Source organism: Trichomonascus vanleenenianus (genome assembly GCF_965637985.1).
Source record: "Trichomonascus vanleenenianus strain CLIB 3782 genome assembly, contig: TRVA0_008S, whole genome shotgun sequence".
NCBI lineage: Eukaryota > Fungi > Ascomycota > Dipodascomycetes > Dipodascales > Trichomonascaceae > Blastobotrys > Blastobotrys vanleenenianus.
The window spans coordinates 156,326-173,430 of record NW_027481879.1 but is presented as its reverse complement, the minus strand read 5'-3'; the positions used below and the strand labels follow the sequence as shown (position 1 = coordinate 173,430).

At 47.7% G+C, this 17,105-nt stretch overlaps 6 protein-coding genes and 2 non-coding genes across 8 annotated transcripts; 4 read left to right on the top strand and 4 right to left on the bottom strand.

The window, feature by feature from the left end:
• Positions 1-53: 53 nt before the first annotated feature.
• On the top strand, positions 54-320 carry DAD1 (Dad1p; the record flags this gene model as incomplete). The annotated part of the gene is made up of 2 exons (XM_076683419.1): positions 54-113; positions 165-320. 2 exons carry the CDS (start codon positions 54-56, stop codon positions 318-320), a joined length of 216 nt encoding a protein of 71 aa, XP_076542334.1.
• Positions 321-572: 252 nt separating this feature from the next.
• On the bottom strand, positions 573-1,526 carry RHO4 (GTP-binding protein Rho4p; the record flags this gene model as incomplete). The annotated part of the gene is made up of 1 exon (XM_076683418.1): positions 573-1,526. The coding sequence occupies one exon, from the start codon at positions 1,524-1,526 to the stop codon at positions 573-575; it is 954 nt and encodes a 317-aa protein (XP_076542333.1).
• A 2,126-nt stretch (positions 1,527-3,652) lies between these two features.
• Positions 3,653-5,314, top strand: LCB3 (phosphatase PAP2 family protein; the record flags this gene model as incomplete). Its single annotated transcript, XM_076683417.1, has 1 exon — positions 3,653-5,314. One exon carries the CDS (start codon positions 3,653-3,655, stop codon positions 5,312-5,314), a length of 1,662 nt encoding a protein of 553 aa, XP_076542332.1.
• Positions 5,315-5,757: 443 nt separating this feature from the next.
• Positions 5,758-7,221, bottom strand: TRVA0_008S01618 (uncharacterized protein; the record flags this gene model as incomplete). Its single annotated transcript, XM_076683416.1, has 1 exon — positions 5,758-7,221. One exon carries the CDS (start codon positions 7,219-7,221, stop codon positions 5,758-5,760), a length of 1,464 nt encoding a protein of 487 aa, XP_076542331.1.
• Positions 7,222-7,368: 147 nt separating this feature from the next.
• Positions 7,369-7,869, top strand: TRVA0_008S01596 (uncharacterized protein; the record flags this gene model as incomplete). The annotated part of the gene is made up of 1 exon (XM_076683415.1): positions 7,369-7,869. The coding sequence occupies one exon, from the start codon at positions 7,369-7,371 to the stop codon at positions 7,867-7,869; it is 501 nt and encodes a 166-aa protein (XP_076542330.1).
• Positions 7,864-8,285, bottom strand: TRVA0_008S01574. Its single transcript, XR_013062073.1, has 2 exons — positions 8,258-8,285; positions 7,864-8,099 (listed from the first exon to the last, which is right to left on the bottom strand). It is a non-coding gene; the product is annotated as an uncharacterized misc_RNA (transcript).
• Positions 8,286-8,877: 592 nt separating this feature from the next.
• On the bottom strand, positions 8,878-8,965 carry tRNA-Pro(AGG). The gene is given in 2 exon segments: positions 8,878-8,914; positions 8,929-8,965. It is a non-coding gene; the product is annotated as a tRNA-Pro (tRNA).
• A 6,608-nt stretch (positions 8,966-15,573) lies between these two features.
• On the top strand, positions 15,574-16,941 carry UTR2 (putative glycosidase CRH2; the record flags this gene model as incomplete). The annotated part of the gene is made up of 1 exon (XM_076683414.1): positions 15,574-16,941. The coding sequence occupies one exon, from the start codon at positions 15,574-15,576 to the stop codon at positions 16,939-16,941; it is 1,368 nt and encodes a 455-aa protein (XP_076542329.1).
• Positions 16,942-17,105: the final 164 nt, after the last annotated feature.

The following is a 17,105-nucleotide window of genomic DNA, read 5'->3' as shown; positions in this document are numbered from 1 at the left end:
GGGTAAATCTTCCGACTCCGATCATCCTTCACCCGTCGCGACCAGATGCGATAATGCCGGAGAGAAGTTACTTTGAAGAGCAGCGGGATGCACTGCTAGCCGAGATATCAATAGTACGTACCCTCGCATAGGTTTTTTCTACTCATTATATTAACAGGTCGTAGAACATGGAGCAGGTTCTGGCGAACATCAACACGCTCAACCGTTCGCTCGAATCGGTGGTCTCCGTGGGCAAGGAGTTTGAGTCCATGGGCGATCTATGGAGCCAGTTTTACCAGGGCATCCAGCCCGAGGAACTCAAAATGTCTTCCACAGACTAACCTTCAATATATTTATTAGAATTTCATAAGCTACTCCGCGTAGCGGAGTCCTAGGGGCGTTACACCTTCAATTGACTTGGGGGCCAGCCCCCAAACCCCCGTAGCACCGCTTCGCGGAGTGATATTTGTAACAATCCTCCGCGTAGCGGAGCTCCAGGGGGGGCTGGGGGGACTGGTCCCCCCAATTGCTACTAGGAGGAAGTGTCTCGAAAGGCGATCTATTAAGGATGAATAAATAAATGTTACAAAGGGTTAAAGGATGATACATCTATGCTTCTTGCGTTTGCGGTACGGCTCAGAGGCGGCAGGGGCGGTAGGGAGTGTCGGGCTGTTGTTCTTGAGGCCCGGCGAGGTATGATGCGGCCGGGGCTTGTGGTGCCTCGTCGAAACGCGGCGCGGTTTGTCGTGGATGACCATGGAAATGGCCTGGTTGAAGACTTCTGGTACACCGTTGCCGGTTCGGGCGGAACATTCCATGTATCGGTAGGCGCCGCATGCGTGGGCCGCCTTCTTGCCCTGCTCGGCGGTGATGGGTTGCTGATTACGCGATCTGAGCAGCTGCTGGGTAGTCAGGTCGTTACGAAGGTCTGTCTTGAGCCCCACGAGGATGACTGGAACGTCGGGGCAGTGGTGGTCGACCTCGGGGATCCACTTCTCGTAGACGTTGTCTAGGGACGCTGGAGCATCAATGGCGAAGCACACCAGCAGCACATCTGCCTCCGGGTACGACAGAGCACGCAGCCGGTCGTACTCCTCCTGACCGGCCGTGTCCCACAGCGCCAGCTCGACCAGCTTGCCACTGGGCACCTTGACCTTGGTCAGGTAGTTCTCAAACACCGTCGGGACGTATGTCTCCGGGAACTGGCCATGGGCGTAGGTCACGAGAAGCGACGTTTTGCCTGTGTTACCGTCGCCAATGCACACGAGCTTACAGTGGTAGTCTGCCTCAGCGGCGACGATGGATGTCGAGCTCGTTTCAGGCTCCTCAGGGTCCACGGGGATGGGATCTGAAAAGCCGCCTCGCACGCGCCGGGCGTCCGCTCGCGGCTTGGGGACTTTAAGTGACGACGCGTGCGGCGGGGGTGTTGGCGGCTTGTCCGCGTGGATGATGATTGAAGACCGCTTCGGCGGCGACGCCGTCCTTAGAGACGTCTTGTTCGGTTGCGGCCTGGGGCCATGCAGCGCGTGATTCGACGACACGCTCATCTTGTTATGGATTAATCGCGCCTTTCCCTTCTTCAATGGCCTCTTCCCTTGTTCAATCGCCTCTCCCGGTTGGTTATGGCTCTAGTCGGGCCTCGCTTTAAGGGATCTCGTTCACCGCTTCAATCGATGATGGGAGGCGTGTTGGGCAGTTGGGGGGTGTCGCAACGCTTAAAACAGGCCCGCAGATCGCAACAGCCGCACGCAAAATGGTAAACCTTCACAAAATGGCCAGAGTCTGTGCGATTATCAGGCACGATGTTGGTTTTTATAGGATGTTATCCAGCGGATGCTTCCGTGTTGGTATACACGTATGACCGTTTTAATTCTGCATGACAGCGTATACAAAAAGGGACTAATGCTTCACCCCCCCTGAGATGGTGACACCGGAGCATACCTGCGCCGACCCCCCCCTGAACAAAACCGCTCCGCCCGTTTCGACTTAGCGACAGCACAGGGTCTTCTTGGAGGCCAGCCCCCAAACCCCCGTAGCTCCGCTTCGCGGAGGATGGGGTGGTTCAATTGAAGTGCTATCATTAGAAAAGTTGATCGGCGCGATATGAGAGTGGACAAGCCGTGCCAGCGATGGTTGAGCCAATCATATGTTGATAAATTCGGTTAACAACCATTTTTCATATATATCGGTATTTTTTTGAAAGCCACTTTTCAGAACAATAGTGGATCCAGGCAATTCAATTCAAAATATTCCATCTCATATGTCGTGTATTGGAGGTGCTTCAGCTCTTTTCTTTACTGTTTTAATTGATCCATGACTGGTGCACTGTACAATCATAGCCAACTGATTATACTGGGTAGCGCATCATTTTACTTTATCAGGATCTATTACCTATGGAATCCTCATAATCATACGTTAAACTTCTTATATTTAAGGTGATAACTTTTTTTACCTGAAATGGACTCATTTCAATGAATCTTGAGACTGGTGCGAAGGGTGTTATCACCAATTGTAATGAGACGGGATAGAAATATTGGCATTTCAATTGTGCCAATTTTTGTTTTATGGGAGCTCCTCTACAGCATTTGGCACTACTGCAATACATTGACATGAGTATTACTGGTATTCATTATGGAATGGAACTGCACCTAGGTATTTAAATAATAAACCTCAAGCGAATGGATACAAGTGATATCAACGAGTACAAGCAAGATCAGTGGATACAAGTGATACTACGGTAATTGATACAAGTGATATCAATGGATAGGAGCGAATAGTTCGTAACGAGATACATTAAGTTTGCTTTATGACACTTTGAGTCGGTGAAAATACCGAGACACCGGATACGACGGCCAGGGACACCATTCCTTGTTGAAACGTCGAGGCCCCTCGGCGGAGCCGAGCTACAGGGGGGGGGGTTTGGGGGGACTGGTCCCCCCAGGAAACATTAGACTGGACCAATGGGGAATCCAAAAAGAGACATTAGACAGTTCCAATGGGGAACCCCATAGGTCCAACGGTTAGGCAAAGGATCGCGCGAGCCAGTCACAGAGCGGAGGCTCAATCGCTACCAATGGCAGCGAAGTTCGCTAAATAGCTAGTTTCTTGAGTCCTAACAGTTGATAAGCCCCTTGCTAACGCGGATCTTATCGGCAATTTGTCCGAAAACTGCATAGTACCGTTGGCCCATCTGCCTTTTTTTCGGAAACTGTTATATCATAGTAAAAAGCTCATATAAAGGCAACGGACTTTAATATCAAGGTTCCTATTATAGTACCGCTCGAGCCTACATAGTACCGTATAAATAATAATAGTACCGTATACAAGGTGGTGCGGCTTGAGAAGTACTAAGTTGTTCCCCACGGATGCGCCGTACGGTATTAACTGCGCTGTTCTTTCAAAGCAAACCTCCAACCGACTGGTAGATTCCCGAGGAATTGCAGCCAAGTACGACGGTAAAATACCAGGCAATACCCGACCAGTTTGCGACAACCGTGTGTACTGGAAATACACCCTCGGAACGATACGCCCGACTTGACAGGCTGTAGACCGAACTAAACACCTCCTGACTTGAAAAAAAATAAAAAAAAATAAAAATCCATTTAAACGACAAAAGTCGCCTGATCAGAAGACTCTCTCGGCCCATTTTACTCGTTTGCCAAACTTCCAAACCATGCCTGAGGTGCTCCATCAACTGGAAGAGGAGGAAGAGGTGCCTTTCCCTATCCTTGAGCCCAACCCGCTGACTCCTCCCGTCGACACGACCACCAGGGCCGAGTACTTCGCGCCGAGCAAGCCCTCCCAGGACTCGCTCGAGGCCCCAGCCGACGTCTCGCGGTCTTCGTCGCTCGTTCAACTGCTCGCAGCGTACGAAAAGCCCCCCTGTGCCGACAAGGATGCCGGGAACAAGTCGCTCGACCATTACAAGACAAAGCTGCCGCCCTGGCGTAATGCCCTGCGGAACGCCATGCTGCCCTTGGTCAGATGGGAAACGCCGCACCTCGCATATCTCCAGCGCTCCTCGCGGTCGCTGGTGCTGGACATCTACTTCGCCATGTCGGCGAACCTCGGGACTCACACGTTCTACGTTGTCATGCTGCCCGTGGGCTTCTGGTTCGGCTGTGACCACTTCCCGCGCGACCTGGTGTTTGTGCTCTCCTTGGGTGTGTACATCACGGGAGTCCTCAAGGACTTGCTGTGCCTCCCGAGGCCTCTGTCCCCTCCGCTGCACCGAATTACAATGTCTGGATCGGCTGCTCTGGAGTACGGGTTCCCCTCGACCCACAGCGCCAACGCTGTGGCGGTAGGGATGCTGGTGTTCACCAAGCTCATGGAGATTCGCGACTCGCTCTCTCCGGCACAGTTTGCCATTGCCCAGGCCGTGAACCTATTTTACGTGTTTAGCATCGTCTGGGGACGTATCCACTGCGGTATGCACGGGTTCCTGGACGTTGTTATTGGATCTGCCATTGGTGTGTTCCTGTGGTGGGTCCGGCTCGCCTACGGCCAGGCCATGGACGCTTTCGTGCTCAATTACTCCTCTGTAACTCCGCTCTTTTATGCTGTTTCGGCCATTCTCTTTCTGGTGTGGATCCACCCAGAGCCGGCAGACGACTGTCCGTGCTTCGATGACGCCGTGGCCTTCCTTGGTGTCCTTGCTGGCCTTTACATTGGCCAGTGGCACTTTGGGCGGTCCCTGCCGTTTACCGTGGCTCCCTTCTCGTTTGCGAGCTCTGGAATCGTTGGCTCCGTAGTCCGCCCGATCATCGGCGTGGCTCTGGTTGTTATGTGGCGCTCGACTATGAAGCAATTGCTCCTCAAGGGCCTGCCGCCTGTCTACAGGTTCTTTGAAAAAGTGGGCGTCGACTCGCCGCGAAAGTTCTTCACTCCCGCCTCGCAGTACAAGGAGATCCCGCCGTCGGTGTCGAGCTCTCCATTGCTGAAACCGCAAAAGATCACGTCACTGTTCACGCAGATGATCTCCAAGCCCAAGCGTTCAGACTCGGTGGGGCCCCAGTCGTCAGCCGACGTGTACGAATCGCTCGCGTACCGTGAGTATCAGCGCCAGAAGAAGAAAAGCGCCTCGCGGGGCATCGGCGCGGTATCCTCTGGCGTGGAAACAATGGTGTCGAGTTCCATTGACGAAGACGGCGGTAGCGTTGGTGACGAAGATAATGATATCCAAATTGATGACGATAGTGAGATGCTTTCTACCGTGGTCGTTCCGCGCAAGCGTTACGACGTGGAAGTCGTCACGAAGCTGATAGTGTATGCTGGCATCTCTATTATTGCTGTAGACCTCTGTGGCGTGCTTTTCCTCAAACTTGGAATCTAACGATCTAAAAAAAAAAATAGACAACTTTATGAACGACATGAAAGGCACACCATATTACCATATTACTATAGGTAGATCCTGGCATAAAAAATAATACAATTGCACTCATAGTTAACCAGGTCAATAATAAACGATATAAACATATGTAGAAGATTAGTTGTTTCGCAAGATTAGCTGATCTATTTTGACCCATTATTGTATCCTTTATAGTGATCTCGGTATGTCCCCATTTAATGCCCTACACCTTTTGATGCCTTACACCATTTGATGGAAGGCTATCTGACATTATTATATGAGAGCACCATATTAACGCGGAGCCTCAGGGGCGGGGGACCAGTCCCCCCATGAATGCTATAGCTTTGATTACCAAACCCCCGTAGCTCCGCTTCACGGAGCGATTGGTGACTCGTAGTTCAGTCAATAATATAAACATATGTACAAGATTAGTTGGGTAGCTGAGTTTCACCAGATGAGCTAGGTTTTGGTAAATTCAATTGCTTGATCTTTGCAAGAGTTGCGTCATCCTTGAGTTCTATGGCCATCTTTTCAGCAGAGAAAAGCAGGTCTTCTGCCTCCCGCGTGGCTGCTTTGTCGCCCGCTCGAAGCTTGCCGTCAATGGATTTAATATACCAACTAATGGCCGCAAAATTCCACTGGCCCCGGACTTTGTCGTTGGTCTTGGCGGCAATGGAGTTGTTAATAATAAGAACCTTGGCCGACTGCATTTTGAGACTCATCATCTGAGCCAAAAGATTGTCCATGTGCTCGTAGAGCTGGAACTTCTTAATTCCCTCGGCGAGTCTCTCATAAACCGCCCTGGCGTCCTCCAAGGACGACTTCTCCGCCGATTGCGTTGTATGGTGGGTTAGTATCATGTAGAATCGCTGCCGCAGGACATGGTCGATATTACCATGCGAAAACCATCCTCCAGGCTTCATAGACGACATTATCTCAACCTGCTTCTTGGCCAATCCTTTGAGATGCACCGCCCGCCCGAGCTTGAGGAACAACCGTTCATCACTAGTCATGATTGCAATGTGCAGCGCCAGGCTCAAAGTCCGCGGATTGAGCTGTAGGTCCGATACCAGCAAACACTCAAGAGCAATCTGCGCCGGTCTATATAATCTGTGATTGCACAGCTGATGAATCAAAGAATTAAACAAATCGAGGTTTGGCAGCCCGTCAGACACCATTAGCCGGTGTGATAGCCCGCGGATAAACTCAGGCCGCTCCACTTTGAGGTAACTAATCAAGTGCTTGTACGCATTGCGGCTGTCTCTAGAGTAATTTGGGAAAGCCTGAGAGTATCCGCCCTCGATATCAGCCTGGTATCCTTGGTATCCTTTCATCGTCTGCATTCTATAACGCTTCCTGAACTGATCATGAACCTCGTCTATCAGCGAATTATTCGAGACGCTCTGCATCAGTTCGCTATTCATCCCCACTAGCTGTGCCATTATCTGGTTTTCCTCTACTGCTTTTGTTGATACGCCCATAACTGGCAAAACAGATGCATTCATCCGCGACAACGCCGGTACATTCTGCGATGACGACGAGCTCCTGGAATCTATTGTGCCAAACTCCTGTTCTAGCCGTTTGTTGAGCAGGACTTTATCCATGGCGTCATACATCATAAAATGGTCGGCCATCATTCGCACTGCGGATTCGATGACGGTGCTTCGGATCCGCTCGGGCCCCAGAAGCTCGTTCATATCATCACGCTCGCACTTGGCAAGAGTCTGTGCCAACTTTTCATCTTTCAGTTCGGTATTGTATTTCGAGCTCTCGACGGGTATATAAACCGGATCAAGCTCCTTCTTGGGCAGTATCCGCGAGAATATGCCGCCGTCTGCTTCGCTGGAAAAAGACCGAACGCTAAGGCCCCTCCAAGCTCTACGCAGGGCCATCCGTTATTAATTTTGTGGATATATCTCGGGACCAACCAGTCGACTTGAAATCAGCTGTTGAAATTTATCACTTTACCGGCAAGTGGGTCGGACTTGGGAGCCGGTGGACTTTTTTTGCGTCTCCCCACACACTTTTTGAATCACAAGATGATTGGATTGGCTGTCAAAGCAGAGCTCCAAGGAGTCACTGACTTTACGTTTAGAGATAGCGTAGAGGAGCCTTACGAGTTCACGTTCAAGATCCAGTGCACATCGTGTAGAGAAATCCACGGCAATGAGGTGCGAATCAACCAGTACGAGAAACATCAAATTGGAGGCTCTCGAGGCGAGGCCAGCTTTGTTTTCCGGTGCAAGATGTGCAAGCGAGAGTCCTCGGCCACAATTAAGACCACGGGCAGAGCTTTCACCATAGAGGACATGGAGCCAGCTAAGGGGACCAAGAAGAAGGACGCGGTTCTGTTAGAAATTGATCCGCGAGGCATTGACTTTGTTGAGTTCATCCCAGTCGGTATGTTTAAGGCAACCGGCGTCGAATCCGATACGTCATTCGAATTCGAATTGGAAGACGGTGAATGGTTCGACTATGACGACAAGGCCGGAGAAGAAGTGTCCATTACTGATGTCAAATGGGAGTTTGTAAAGATCTAATTTGCCATACATATCTATTTAACGATTACAAAAATACACTCCAAAAAAGAAGCCTAATATGTACTATTTACGTTAGAACCGGTCTCAACGATCAATGGCAGTCAATGGTCCATGATCATGCGACACAGTTCGCAATTATCTCAAAACCTGGTCTTGAAGCTATCTGTGGATTGACAGATATAAATAACACAAATTTTTACTAATTTAAAGCCATTGTTCAGAACGACTTACTATACTTCGGTTAGCGTTGATTCAATCATAATAAATCGTTTCATAGATCAGGGCTTCTTAGAGGTTTGGGATGCATCATAACAGGAAATCATACAATCTCCTTGGAAGCGTTCACCCTAAAAAGTTTCATCATTTCAAAACGGTCTGTATAACGTACCAGTAAAAAAATTCGCCAAAAAAAGAGTTGGCAAAGAGTAAGAAAAATTTCGCGAAATTTTTTGCCTTTAAATAGGCTGGTAGTGCTGAGACCGGTCCACCATCACCACTATAGGATCACCACTTTAGGATCACTACGGTATCAAAAACCATGCAGAAAAAGTTAACGGAAATCCATTTACAGCCAAAGTAATATAATCAGTAAATAACCCTTACATTATATAAAACGGGAGAATGCTTGAAAGGTAGCTCATATATCATATATAGATCAATTGAGTTAACAGGAGTACAATTGTTACTGTAGAATTCCATTCAAACTACCATTGGTACCACCGGCGGATAGATCGGCCAATCTCTGAAAGGAACTGTGGGCTACTGACTTACAAGCAAAAAAATTGACATGATGTCCAACTCAATTGTCTGTGACAGGCCTGTAAAGTATATTGTAATATATATAATTAAGCTATAGCCAGCTGCAATTCATGCATGAAATATCTCAATTGGCAACTTGAACATCCCAACGATAAAGTATACTAATTTTTCCAACCGTGTAGCGTTAATTCACCAACTTTAATGCGCGCGCGCGCGAAAAAATAAATCGATCCCTTGCGGGAATTCGAAGGGCCCAACCGGGAATTGAACCCGGGACCTCTCGCAATTGCTACTTAGGTAACCCTAAGCGAGAATTATACCACTAAACCATCGGGCCAACTCCGACTTCGAGGTTATTCTTAATTTTGACATATAAGAATAGCTTAATTTTACGAAAAGGTTCGCGTTTTTCGGGCCATTTTTCGACCAAAATGGCTTCAGTAGGTGGTATTGCTTGTTTTATCCTAAATTTTTTTGGTTTGGCGATGAAAGAACAATGTTTCGTGGAGATATGGCGGATTGAAGTTTTCGAAATTATCTACCGTTTTTCAAACTTTTTTGAAAGTAAACCCTGTTGATTTTGAATACCTTGTAAGCCTAATAAGAAATGATCTGTTAGCTTCGTCAATCTTCTCTTGACTGAACGTGCACAGATCTTAATTGATTCCAAGTTAGTTTCCAGTTCTCCCCAGTATTTAATCTCTCACCTACCTGTCTCTTATTATTAATTCTAATGCAAAGAGATGTCGATGGAGATGAAGAAAACTTTTCACTTGCAGATATTATAGCTGCATGCTTGGCGTGCGCCTGGTTCACTTCAGCCTTACCTGAATCAGGGTTCGAGTCTGCGGCTGACTGACCCTTCACTGGTACGCTCATCACTTTCATAACAAACCCGAGAATTAAAAGAAAGCACATGACAAATGGCATAATATAATATATTTCGCCTCCAAGAATGTCATATTTAAGTATCTATGCGAAGTTCAGCTTAATTGAGTTTCAATTGGTAATTCCAGCGCAAGAACGGAGAGCTAAAAATGTCTGAATACGCGCTGTTTCGGTGTGGTACGGCAACTGATTGACTAGATATTATAGCTGGTCGACGTTTGACCTATTCCAATCTTCTTGCTTGTTTTTTTTTTGTTTGTTTGTTTGTTTTTTCTTTAAATGCGAAGAAGGGCTTGATTGTAGTGCTGAGTTTCCTTGGTCTCCACCAACTTCAAGTTTGTCTCACGGGCACATACTTCTGTTAAATGAATGGTTCCTTATCCATTCTTTCCGTCGCAGCTACTGGTTGTGTGTCAGAGACTTGGTCCCCGGTGAGTTCCTGCATTACTGTCTATTTACTTACTTCTCCAACCATGTGAACTTCCCTCAATTTATCTTTCATGCCACTGGTGTGGTTCTCCTTCGCTTCATTGTCGATGTTCCGATTCCGCACCTTGGCTAATCTCCGAACCGTTTCACCTCGATCACTCACCGTCCCTGTCTACATCGGTCACTCGCTGAGCCTGTCCACACCGGTCACTCACCGAACCGCTATACCTCAACAACTTCTGGCATGTCTTGTCCTCCGTAATTTGCAGTGTAGTAAAATGAATTAATGAATGAATTTCGTCTTTTGTGCCCGTTATCGTTTGGTGCTCCAGTTAGGCTTATATATTGCATCAGTTATCTCTTGAAACCTCGCAAAACGGTTTGACGTGTAATTGTGCTTGACATAGTCACAAAAGTTAGGTCAACTGCATCCATTGACCATCAATTATTTCCATTTCTTCTTGCAATTGAAGTCTCCGCTTATGCGAGAAGCGAAATATTCGACCATACAATGTATCTTAAATGAATTTTTTTTTTGGCGCGTCCTGGTTGTGTTACCAAGTTAGGCGTTATATAGTACGTAGTACCTATAACATACTTGCCCGCTAAACAGAGCAATATATCGGAGAGGCACGATCGGTTTTAGTGCAATATGAGTCAGCTACCGGTAAACATACCTGTTCACATACTATGAAAATTAACAAGTTTTCCCCTGTAGAGAGCAATACTGTTTCACGGTCTTTTGTCTGTAAAACCTTATAGAGGAATTAATTTCAATAAGAGCGACCTGGCTCTAACAACATTCACATCATAGAGGATCAACTGGATGCGTGAAAATTTCGGACTCTCGCTGAGAAATGAAGCCATCGGGCCTTTAATAAAATTGCAGCTGCAGTTGATCTCACACTGGCTAAGCTGATCTAATTATTGATCTCAATCTTTAAGAGCTCCAAACTTAGGAACAATGTAAAGAAGTTTTGATAATCAGACAGGTTTTGGCCGAAAGAACCAATAGCCAACTCCAAGCGCTTTATTCCTAGCCCTGCACTGGATAGTTTCAGAAACTCATATGTACTGAAGAGTGTAACCTTCTCACACCTAATATGCAGCCATACCAAAGTATGCTTAACCGGGCGAATAGTTTCAATAAGTAGATTCGAGGCATCGCAGGAGTAGTAATGTATCCTTTCAACGTGTCTGCTTTCGAAAGGTCCACACGAACAAGAATGGAAACCGCGGGATCTAAACCCGACCCGTGGTATTCGAACAGATCTAATATATAAAAAACTCTACGCCAGGCGGCGCTAATATTTTTCCACTTGAGGTCTAGCTCTCCTAGACCATTAGTAAGGGAAAGGAACTTAATGGTGTCTGGTATCCAACGCGATCGAAAGATATCATCGGTAGTAAATACCTGTGTGTGACCAGATTCTTGCACAATAGAGCCAAATCGGACCATTTAATTGGAGTTCTGTCTTTTGAGCTCCATAGCGGTAATTGGAGCTCCGCTTCACTATAACTTGTTAATGGCATTCTTTTTGATGTACAAATCGGTAATGTTCATGCCGTCAATGTCGAGCAATGCTAGATCATTTAAATGATAATCGATTCCTAGAGAAAATTCTGCAATGGGTTTCAGTACATCCAACATACTGAAATGCTAGGAACCTGTCGTCTCGCGGACCTGGTTCGTACCACACCCTGACTTTGCGGACTTGCTTGAAAACGTCAGTAATGTTCTCATATGTACAGCTATAGTCTTCGTCTGGACACACGCCGTCGTATAATATAGCAATTTCCACTGTGTTTTTGCTGACTATTGCGCGGAATTGTTGGCTCGACACCAGATTCTTTAATTGATAATTCACCAGCTTATATTTCTCGTCCTTAAACTTGAGCCATGGGCGGCCCGGGTGGACGTAATCTGTCATTACTGTCGTCATTTTATTTCCTCTGCCGATGGCTACCGTTCTTTAGATCCGCCTCTGGCACAAGTAATGCCATTGTTTTGACACCAATCTCAGTCCGCACAGGCCATTATAATGAAGGAAGCCTACGAGCTCATACAGTTCAATCGGCAGCCTCTGCAGGCAGCCTACATCGTTTTACATTTTGATACCACATTAAGAATCTTGAGGATAGCGGGATAGATGAACGATGTTCCATACGATGGCCAGTTTGTCCTTCGCTGTAAGGCATCCATTGCTTTAAATACAGTAGCACTAGAATTTAAATCCTATTGACAAGGTTATTGCCACTCATCAAAATTGACTGATAGCATCATCATTGTGAACTAACGCAACCTCTTTTGTCAGATAACATTAGGAACCAGTCACAGCTTCATTATAATGAAGGAAGCCTAGAATGAGCTCATACGACCAACAAAACGCTGAAGATTACATCAGGACTCGCAGGGGTTATACCTGCACTTATGACAGATGTTGGATTTTCCCCTGGACTCGGATGAACGAGTATCCGACTGTATACGCGGATAATACGGGCGTCCAGACAGCCCAGGGTCCCCAGAAGTCATACCAGCTGAGAAAATTAGCCTTGGTCGCCAAAGGGGATACTACTGACCACCGTAAGCCGATCAGCCATTTATGCGGTTCTCGGAACTGCTTTAACCCGGCTCATCTTGTGCAAGAGAGCCGGGGAAGCATGCTAAGCGCCGAAACTGCGACATAACCTCCTGCGCACACAACCCAAGGTGTATTCGGGGCGCAGGATAATGAGACTCGTACATAGCGATACAAGATAGATACATATATGGATCGTATAGTCGCCTGGTATATTAAGCACAACTACGGTGCACAGAAAGTTGAGGTGGTACCCCTGCACAGCCGTGCAGGGATCGATCGATACTCAGGGGCGCCGCAGACGTATGCGGCTGTGACGTCACGCCCAGGTGGCTGGCTCGGCAAATGGACTTTGGACGACACGCAGGCCGAGCAATGGCTATTGCATTCAGTATTATCAGCCTCTGCTGAGAAGTTGAAATTAATTTGTGGCGCCGCTCTCCAAATTGAAGTAACCAAAGCATTCAGATGACTACCACTGTACTGACTTGAGCAGGTTCCTGCATTTCTAGCGAATAATAAAAAATATTACCGGTCCAATCTCGATAGCAGGAAAAGAGCCATTTACAAATACCGTAGCATTTAATTTTCTGGTATCGTACTGCGGCATAATCACGGGGGTATTGTAGTTACAAGTAGTATTGTGGTACCCAGGGGTAAGAGAATAACGGTCATTTGGAAACAAGTTTGAGTGTATTTGCAAATTTATCTCTTTTTGGGGTATAACGCACTATCGTCGGGGTTTCGAACCCCTACACACGGCAGGTTCAGATGAAATTAAGCTCATTTGATGGAATGCTGTCTAGCCGCAACAATCATCCGTATTGCGTACGTATCAGGTGGGCCCACCATGTATATGCCTACTGTTGAAGATTTCATTTAAGGTTACAAGTACTTGTAGTACAGTACTGGTAGTGTAGTCGTTGGCCTATTGTAATCTGCAAAAATTTGAACCATGGGGCTTAAAATGCGTCATTATACATGGCCCAAGAGTCAATTGAAGAGTATTTTTAGTACCCATATGTCATCAACCATCTTCCATCAGATACCCCAATGCACCCGTTTAAATTAATTGACATGAGTTTATCTCTCTATTGCATGGAAAGTTTGTTCATTAACATATTATTATGAATACAATTGGATCTGATAAGATTAAAAAAATACGCCGTATGCCATAGTCGTTTGAGATTCTACAAATCTAATACATCATCATCGCACAGGTACAACGTGCCATATATGCCAAGCAAACGCCCTGGTAAAGCGGCTATGATCGTGGGATACATGCAAGCTACACTAATGCAGAGACGAACTCCGATGCCGTGTACGCAGTCAATTTAACTTGCTTTCGACGTATGCATGCTGCTAAAAACAACTTTTCTCCAAATTGCCGGCCGCTTTGCATAAGAGGCTAGAAAGATGCGAGAGATGACAGCTAAGCCTCCCTCCCCCGCCGGTCGTCTCATTGGATCGATTACTAACCATGTTGGGGGGGGGGGGGGGGGGTGCTACAATTGAACCCACACTCGCAAACAAACAAAGGCTTCGACAATTCCACTGGAATACCTGTATCTACATATGAAGTTCTTGCGGTAATGTGTTTGAACTACCGTACATGGTGTGAGATTAGGTACAGCGAAGAAAAAAATTATTACAATACAGCCTAACGTACATCGATGGGATGAGTTCATTTACAGCCAGTAAACTTGGCATTTCCCTGGAATACGGAAGAGACGAGTCAAAAGTTCCTGCTTACAAAACCCTCACCCATTAGCGCTATGTCTCCTTTTTTTTTTTTTCTATAAATGTCCCATACGCAACCATTGGCTGCTTTCTTGGTGGGCTTTTCCGATACCCTTGGCGGTGTGCATGCAGTATGCCGGGTCTCTCCAGTAGCAAACACGTGAAACGGTGCATAGATGGCAGCGCGGTTTTCGCATTGTGTCTCGGCTAATGGGCAAGCTACGCAGTAGGAGGCGCGTCGCTCGGACCGTCGCTTACCCGACATACCCACAAAAGCCGCACGGAATGCGGCAAAAGCAGCCACCACCGCCCCCCCTCAACAGCCCCCAGGGCCAATGAGGCTGTATTTTTCTCTTGTTTGTTTGAACTTGTTTTGAAGTTGTTTGTTTATCACTCGCTGATGATGATTAACTGCATATAGCCTCCATTCCAGCACTAGAGCCGTCTACACACACACTCGATTGCTGTGCGTTCCACCATCTCCCAAGGGAAAAAAACAACAACCCTATTGCCCACACAGTCTAGGTCTACATACTACACTACATTCGCCTTGTACTACGTACGTACTACAGTGTAGTACAATGCGTAGTGTATAATGAATCGTGTAGCGATGGATTCCAGGGATCACCGGAAGCTGGTATGGGCATTGAGGCTGCGTGTTTCACGCACCCCGGCACACCTGTGCGCGCGCGCAGAAGTTGGTGGGCTGTAGGGGTAGCGCGCGCCCCCAGTAGTATGTACATTACGCATGCCACGACACAAGGAGAAAGAAAAAAATGTTACTAACCCCCTCCGGCAATGACAGGACGGTGAAGCGAAGGAAAAAAAAAACCTAAAGAAAGCCATTTACTCGTTATTAATTCGCCAAAACCAAACAAAAAATTTTTCATAGCTCGATGGCTGGTCCCAAGATGTCCCTGTCTGAGATCTGAGCAGGCGAACGACCATACCACTGCCAAAAATAGTAGAAAAAATGAGACACACTTCTCTGCAAAAGTAACCATGAAAAATAAACATGCCCCAGCCGTTTTGAGGAGAGCGGCGGTTTAAGGGGGGACGAATACCGTGTCTGTGGCACTGCACTGCTTTTGGCGGCCAGGGGGGCTGCGTATATAATCGCGCTGAGTTCCGGGGGGGGGTTTGCAGACTCCTGACTGCGACGTGATATTTGTGCCTTATACTTTCGTTTGGTTCGTTCGATTCGTCATCGCTCGTTAATTTTTGCATAGTCCATTTGTTTAAATTCTTTTTCTTCTATTTTCTGGCTATTTAGTTATACCCATTATTGTCATAATTATATCGTAAAATAATGGTCTCGTGGAAATCTGTGGCTGTGGCTCTCGCCGCGACTACTACTGTGGTTTCGGCCGCTACCAAGTGCGGCCCAGGCAGCCAGTGCCCCAAGGGCTCGCCATGCTGCAACGAGTACGGTGAGTGCGGTACCGGCTCGTACTGCCTCGGCGGATGCGACCCGCGATACTCATACTCGCTCAACGCGTGTATGCCAATGCCTGTCTGCCAGGCCGGTACCTACACTTTCGACAACTCTACTGTGGGCAACATTGGCCAGATTAGCAAGTACCTGGGTGACTCTTCCAGCACCCAGTGGGTCTACACCGGCAACATTCTCGAGTACGCGTCTGACCAGGCCGTTCTCATCACTATGCCCAAGGATTCGACCGGTACAGTGCTTTCCTCGACTCAGTACGTGTGGTACGGTAACCTTAAGGTCACCATGAAGACGTCGCACCTGCAGGGTGTTGTCACCGACTTCATCATGCTCTCCAACATCAAGGACGAGATCGACTACGAGTTTGTCGGTAGCGACCTCACTCACGCCCAGACCAACTACTACTTCCAGGGCATCACCGACTACAACAACCAGGTCAAGGCTTCTGTCTCTGATACTTTCGACAACTACCACACCTACGAGGTTGACTGGACTGAGGACAGCATCAACTGGCTCATTGACGGCAACGTTGTTCGAACCCTGAACAAGAACAGCACCTTCAACGACACCACCAACACCTACAACTACCCACAGACTCCGGCCCGAGTCCAGCTCGGTCTCTGGCCGGGCGGAGACCCATCGCAGGGCGAGGGTACCATTGAGTGGGCCGGTGGTGACATCAACTGGGACTCTAGCGACATCCAGGATCAGGGCTACTACTACGCAGCTATCAAGCAGGTTGAGATCACGTGCTACGACCCACCATCTGGCACCGCGCAGAACGGCACCAAGGCCTATGTCTACACCAACTTGGCCGGTCTCCAGTCCGATATTGCCATTACCAACGACTCGACGGTCCTCGAGGACTCGGGCAACTCTGGTATTGACAACTCGGCGCCAGAGAACGTCTCTGCAGTCTCTTCTTCTTCCGCGTCCATTCCCGACGCCTCCGAGGTCGCTTCCAAGAAGACCAAGACAAAGAAGATTCCAAATGCTTCCGAGGTCACCTCTGGTTCCGGCAAGTCCACCAAGGGTAGCTCCGATGCCAAGGAGACTTCCGACGGCGGTTTCTCCCAGGGCGGCGATGACTCCTCCTCCTCTTCTTCTTCTTCCTCTGGCAAGGGCTCTGCCGCTGCTGCCACCACTGCTTCTGGCAGCGGTGCCTCGATGGTCACCGTCTCGGGCTCCGTCTTCTTCCTGGGTGCTGCTCTCCTCTCCCTCATCTAAAACAACCTCTTTTCTCCGGCATAATTCTTTCTTTTCTCTTTGATTTTTGTAGCACACTGTGAAAGTATTTAATATTTGTTCTAATGCTTGTAATGATTTTGTATATTTACCACTGCCATGGAGGTTCACTCTGCCACTTTTTTGATTCAGATGTCTCAGATTTT